The 7,032-nt window shown below is 45.8% G+C and overlaps 1 protein-coding gene across 1 annotated transcript; it reads right to left on the bottom strand.

Moving 5' to 3' along the window:
• Positions 1-4,967: 4,967 nt before the first annotated feature.
• Positions 4,968-6,552, bottom strand: LOC115679050 (serine/threonine-protein kinase UCNL). The gene has a single exon (XM_030602589.2). It carries the CDS (start codon positions 6,437-6,439, stop codon positions 5,195-5,197), a length of 1,245 nt encoding a protein of 414 aa, XP_030458449.2. The 5' UTR covers positions 6,440-6,552; the 3' UTR covers positions 4,968-5,194.
• Between the last annotated feature and the right edge of the window lie 480 nt (positions 6,553-7,032).

Raw genomic sequence — 7,032 nt, 5'->3', positions numbered from 1 at the left:
AGAAACAAAAGGAAAGGAAAAAAATAAAAAAATAAAAAATGCAAAACAACGTCATTTTGTTCACGTCAGTCTTCGGCCATGCCACGTAAAATAGTTGGCGATGACTGAATTGCTACGTCAGCGATTTCCGACAAAAATTGACATGAAGGGCTAGAAATCGTCAAAAGGTTTAGGACTAAATTGGCAAAATTAAAAAGTTGAGGATTGAATCGGCGGTCATACAATATGTTTAGAACTTTTAGACAATCTTCCCATCTTTTTACGGTGGTTGTGTTTTGATTAAGCTACGCGCGAGTTGGGGTAGTACGTTGTCTATGTTTGTTCTATGGTTGATGTTGTAACCACGTGTACGTACGAATCACCTTGTTAGTAGTGTCTGCATGTGGACTTGCTGTATTTGGTTTTAAACAAAAGGAATTGTCTTTTATTAATGGTAGTAGTTTGGGTGGCTAAACATTATGAAGTATTTGGACCGCTCGAGCTGGCCCCAGGTCAAGTTCTCGAATTTAGGTCACTTCGACACATGGGTATACGAAATTCAGGTCGTGGCATACATGCTGCCTCTTGATTGAAGTCTTGAAGATGGAGATGAGAACAAACACGACGCTCATGCACATGCTGTTGCTGGAACTGGAAAGCTAAGCCCAAGGGCTTGCTCATTACGGTACTGGGTCAATTCTTGCACTCAAGGATGAGGAGGGAATGAAAGGGACCCATTAGCTTCACGTTCAAAAGAGAATTTTTATACATTAAAGCTTCATTATCAACCGAAGTCAACATCAACCGAAGAAATCACTAAATGCAGTTTGGAACCACACATTCCGCCATAAAAGTTCTTTATCTTTTAGAAACCGACCAAAGAAAAGTAGAATTTCTACCATTCAAAAAAGAGAACTCTTAAATAGGGATTTCCTTTGGATGCTTGGTGTTCGGTTAAGAGATAATCTCACCAAAGGAAATGAGCTTTCGCTCCTATGAGGGCCTTCGCGGTTTGTCTCCATCCTGTGGAACGGGCTCCATGAACACTTTTCTTATTCTTACGTACCGATGTCTGCTCGCCTCGCATTTCCAATTCCTTCTATATCTTTGTTTCCCTATGAAGGAATACCTTCTGAAAGTTTTACATTCATATGATCTCGAGATCCGGACAAAGACCGAGATGAAATTTTTTTAAAGATATGCTTAGATCCAACAGTTTAGAACCATACATTTCTCCTTAAAGTTCTTATCTTTTAGAAACCGACCAAAGTAAAGTAGAATTTCTACCATTCAAAAAAGAGACCTCTAACTTTTGCAATCATCACCATCCTTCCTTGTGATTTGAATAGCTTCAAGAGAGACCCCGAGTAGCAATATACTGAAGAATGAAGAATTAGATTGACAATTAGATGGTTATATGGCTTAGTTGCTTGTGGAGATGCCACTTTGTTGGTGGTCAAGATGAATCGGTTCTTGAAAGTAAAATTAGGGTTCCCAATGCTGCTCTTTTTGGTCGCGGTCAGACTACATGTTATGATCACCACAAAGGGTTGATTCCTCTCTATGCCTTGGATGGAATTATATATTAGTTTGACGAGTCCACATCTTTATTGGGAATGAAGAAGTTTGTCATGCAGATTGATCATTGCTTGCGGTCAAACTCCAATGTTCAGTTTTCTTACAAGATGTTTAGACACACTTTTACATATCAAAGTGCTGGATGTTGCCCTAGACAACCTCATGGATATTTCTTTTATAGATGATACGAAATACATGTATGGATGAAATAAGAAATGCCGTTCAATCCACTTCCCTTTACATTCGCCGAATCGACGCGTCTATATTTGCTGAGACCAGCTGCTGCAATCTTGATATCTTGTCATATTCAAGACTATTGAGTTAATCATGTGGAGACTAGACATGTTCATCTTACGGATCTTTTAATATGCATGAAGTGTGATGCCCATGACATCAAAGATGCGAGGCCACATGCACACCATCATCAGCACTTTTCTTTTGGGCATGTCTTGAACAAAAAGATATGCCGTGCCTTCACAAGAATATCGATGAAGACAAATATCCACACCCGTGATTTGCACCTTTTCCTCATTCTCTCTGCAGCAACCCCCATGTTCTGGATAACACTGTCACAGACGAGTTAGTAAAAGAAATAACGCGACAAAGAGGAAATATCCGAAGCCCTAAGACAAAACCGCCGGTCATACCTGCACAGGACCTCTTTTTTGTTTCTTCTAAACCAAGAAGAGCGACTCATCAGCATCATCACCCTTCTTCTTGCTCTCTCTCTCTCTCTCTCTCTCTCTCTCTCTCTCTCACATTAGACACGAGCAAGTGGGTCTGCTCTTTCCATTTTTTCACCAGGGACGGCCCAAGCTCCACACAAAATGCGTAGTGCCAAGATTCGCAGCAAAATGCGAAGACAAAGCTCGTGGTTCTGGTTTTGGTCTCTGGTGTATATACAATTGGCCGACACGGGGAATGATTCCTCGCTCAAAGTTCCATGTTTAGGGAACCCAGTTCTGGTTCACATCAGCAAACCCGATGCTCTCGCAAGTAGCTGAGGACCAAGCTAATAGTACTTGACGATGACACTTCGGTTCAAGTTCTGTGTATATCGGCCATTCGTATTTATTCTTTGGGTCATCTTACGAGTCGGGCTCAGCTGCTCTTATTAATTGAAGAGTCGATGGGAAAGTTTGTCATGATCTTTTCTTGTCTTCTGTCTTTTGGAACTTTGCCCGTTAGATCGGGCGATTGAAATTTCTTCAGAATCATTTTGGAAGACAATCGTGACGCCATTCGAGTTGAAATTCACGTGCTAAGGGAATTAAAATACCGACAAGATGCAGACCAAATACTAATCTCCATATTATTAGAAGGCAATGATCACAAAGTTGACAAAACATATGTTCCTAAGAGAGCATATAAGCATAGACCATGCATTAGCTAGCCTTCACGGAGTAATTAAGAATGTGTAGCTTTGGCGTCTGCAATGGCATCCGAACAAGAATGTGCATGACATCGATAGCATTGATAACGGTGTCATTAATTGCGTACATATAAATTTCATTGTAAAAAAGTCTCGGTGCTTATTATGTAAAAGAGAAAAGGAAAACTCTCATCAAAATCATAACCTTTACAGGGATTTTATTAACAAATGAGGATGCTTGTTAAACGACAAGTTATTAAGGAAAATTTGTAGTTTTTGACATACTGACCGTCTCGTGTTAAATAAATTGTATTGAAAATTGAATTGTTGCTTATGTAATACAATTAAAAAGTGTTTCGAGTGCACTCTTCAACAAAATGTTTTTCGCAAGATTTTTTTATGCGAACTGTCACGTGTAAGTCCCATTATGCCTTATAACTACGTCGTATTTGCGATTAATGACGTCAGCAGCTACATCGTACTGTCTTGCTCGTCAGAAAGCTAACCTTAAAGCAAGATTGATTAAACCTGGTTTAAAGAGGGTGGGACTTACGATTCGATGTTCCTCGATTAACGTGGTGGGGAGGGGGGGACAACCCCCTGTACAAAAGAAAGGGTTTAATCTTTTTCAATCCACTTTGCCGTGAAAGGCGAGTTGGACAGTCCCCCAAAGTTAAATTAAGAAAAAAAAACTCGTAATAACATATAAAAAAAAAGACCCTTTGTTTAGCAATTTCTCGCACGGATGGACCGTAGGATTATAAAACTACAAACTTCACATGATTACATTGTTGAACAGGAGATGCAATCGAAGCCCTTGATTTATCACTTTGTCATACAGTCCAAAGAAAGGGACAAGGTGGTCCTGTCCCAAAGAAAGGTCGTGATTAGTGGCACTAAATATCATGATTAGCATCGGATTTGTTGAACCGCTCGGACATTTTCCCCTCCCCTAATTTGAGGATATGCTAATGATGGTCGTCACCTGCTAGACTTTATTATTTCATAAGTACGACACAAACGCCATATGATAAAACATGCAGTTTCCATTCGAATCGAATTGTTCTCTAGCAATATTTTCTCGGGTCTTGACTCGAGCAACGATAATGTTAGCAAGTCAAGGAAGAAGATTTGACGAAGCTGTTCAGGACCCGAATTTTTATTAACCTTTCGACATTTTTAAGAAGAAGAAGATGGACTTAAGTCCATCCTTAAACTGTTTCGTCTGAACTGTGGGACGTAAAGTACGAGGGTATTCCCTGAATTCCTAACAAGGGAGTAAGGAGTGCGGACACCGGAATGTCAAAATAAGGAGCGCATTGATGTTATCATAAATTTTTTTAAATTATTTTTGTTCTTGAACAGGACCACTAAAGGTTGCTAGGTCAGGGAAATGCTAACCCATGATAAAAAAAGTTTTTCAAGTGTTAGCCCGCCATCAGACCACCATAACTTTACAGGATAAGTTTTATCCTGTGCGGCAATCAATGGAGCTCTCCTTTTGATAATCACATTAATAAAAGTTTAAATCGGATTTACATTCATATAAGGTCGTTGCCCCCCTCGTCAAAATCTCATGTCCCCTCTCTCGAATTCGAATTTCTGCACCGGCCCATCGGCGACGGCGATCCCTCCTCGCTCTCGAAGCGAACTAAACCACATAACGAAGAAATCCCTTCCAATGATACGTACTCGTTCACGTTTTGCTAGATCCCCCCGGACCGCACGTGCGCATGTCCCTCCACGAGATCATTCGAAATTCCGATTCCGTGGCTACATTCCTTGTACGTTGTACCCTTCTTCCGAGGAACTCCAGATTTGCAATGAAGTGCAAGATATGCAAAGCACTTGTTTTGTCCCTTCCACACCAAGTTAAAATCAAGAAAAAGACCCAAAGAAAGAAAATTCGAGAACACGATGATAATTCTGTCCGACAATGAACGAATTTCTTGCACTTGCCGCGACCGGAAATGCGAACGCGAACGCGAAGGCGAGTTCGGGTCACGCGCCGGCCAGCGCCGCGCGTGGGGAAGAGCGATTTGGCGGTGGGGGGATGGATTGTATAATTACCCCCAAGCTTAACTTTATAACTTTAATCACGTTCTACAATTATTATTAAACTCTCTCTCTCTCTATGTACAGCGAGCTAATTAGGCAGGGGTGGGTGCAAATTTTAAAAAAAAAAAGGTGGGGAAGAAAATAGTTAAAAAAGAAAAAATTAGTTCTACACACGTGTGGTGGGGGGTGGGGGGGGGGGGGGGCGGGTCAGAACTCCGCTAGCGACAGGCTCCGGGACCGCGGCGGCGACGGCAGCGGCGACGGCGGGATCGACGGCGGCTGCCGGGATCTCCGGAAGTACTCCCGCACGTCGACCGCACGCGCCGCCAGCCTCTCGGCGGCGGCGTCGTCGTCCCTGGAGGGGATGAAGGGGGGCCGCACGACCTCCGTCAGCAGGTCCCACCGGACCCCTCGGAAGAACTCGTGCTCCTTGATCTCGGCGGCGCCCCGGAGGTAGCCGAGCCTCCTCGCCGGGTCCTTCGCCAGCAGCCGCTCGATCAGGTCCATCAGGGCCGTCCGCTTACCGACGAACTCCGGGCGCTTCGCCAGCACGTTCCGGAACGTCTCCTTCCGGTTCTTGCCGCGGAACGGGGTAGCCCCGTAGAGCATCTCGTAGGCGAGGACGCCGAGGGCCCACCAGTCGACGGCGAAGTCGTGGCCCTCCCCCCGGACGACCTCCGGCGCCACGTACTCCTCCGTCCCCACGAAGGAGTTGGACCGCTCGCCGTCGTCGGAGAAGCTGCCGCCCGGCTTGTTCCGCCGGCTCACCGGGCTGACCCGCGCCGACTTCGCCTTCTTCAGGCTCTGCGCCTTCGCCTCGCTGAACGCCCCGACGAAGCGCGCGAGGTTGTTCCTCTTCTGCTTGTTCTGGGGACGCTCCGCTTCCCTTTCGCGGTGTTCGAGGATGTGGATGGACTTGGCCTTCCTGGGCTTGAGCTGCTTGGAGAGGTCGAAGTCCGTGAGGGTCACGTGGCCGGACTGCTGGATCAGCACGTTCTCGGGCTTGAGGTCGCGGTAGGCGATGCCGCGGCGGTGGAGGTGGTCGAGGGCGCAGATGATCTCGGCGGCGTAGAAGCGGATGACGGCGGGGGAGAACACGCGGTCATTCTGGTGGTGGCGGAGGACGTTGAGGTCGCCGCCGGGGCAGTAGGGGACGGCCCAGGCGAGGAGCTCGTCGGTCTCGAAGGAGGCGAGGAGGTGGGGAAGGAAGGGGTGGGGGGAGGGCCGGGTGAGGAGGCCGAGGACGGAGATCTCCCACCGGGCGCGGCGGCCGGCGTCGTGGGCGGAGGACTTGTCGACGAGCTTGAGGGCGAAGGGGGAGGAAGCGGAGGGGTCGGAGGCGGCGTCGTGGACGAGGAGGACGGTGCCCATTGCGCCCTTGCCCAGGACCTTGAGGGCCCGGAGGTTGTCCAGGTCAAGCTCCGCCGTGGACGGCGGTGGCGTCGGGACCATGCTGCGACTCTGCTCCGGCGGGTGTCGTCTGCTGTTGTAGTTGTAGAGAGAGAGAGAGAGAGAGAGAGAGAGAGAGAGAGAGAGAGAGAAACAGCTCCGGCCGTGCGTGCGTTTCTGCGGGATGGGAGAGAAGATGGCGGAGAGCTTGTTTTTGGCTTATATAGAAACTACAGAGGAGCGTGGTCTTTACTTTTAGCCTCCTTTTTCTTTTTCTCTTTTTTTTTCGTATTTTATTTTTATTTTTTGTTTTTGACATTTGTTTTCTCTTCTTCTTCTTCTTTTTCCCAATTGCATCTTTTTGGTGTTCTCATTTCTTACCTGTAATTTACGTAATTTTTTCGCTTCGGTTGGATTACTTCTTCAAACCCCCTTCTCTTTATTCCTTTTTGGCTCGTTGTGGAATTAAATTAATGCCAGACATACTGAAAAAAAAATGGTTAAATGTCTGGTAAAGCACAAATTCGATTCAAGTATGAAGTCTGATCACAATTACTCGGATACTTGATTATTTTGTATTTTACATACTTGTGATTTTTCTCCGTCTTTATATATTTTTATGATCATTTTAACATGATGTCATAGCACTGGTTGAG

Source organism: Syzygium oleosum, unplaced genomic scaffold (genome assembly GCF_021117445.2).
Source record: "Syzygium oleosum isolate NSW1041296 unplaced genomic scaffold, Sole_v2.1 Sole_v2.03, whole genome shotgun sequence".
NCBI lineage: Eukaryota > Viridiplantae > Streptophyta > Magnoliopsida > Myrtales > Myrtaceae > Syzygium > Syzygium oleosum.
The sequence above is the reverse complement of the archived record's forward strand: the minus strand, read 5'-3'. Positions and strand labels throughout refer to the sequence as shown.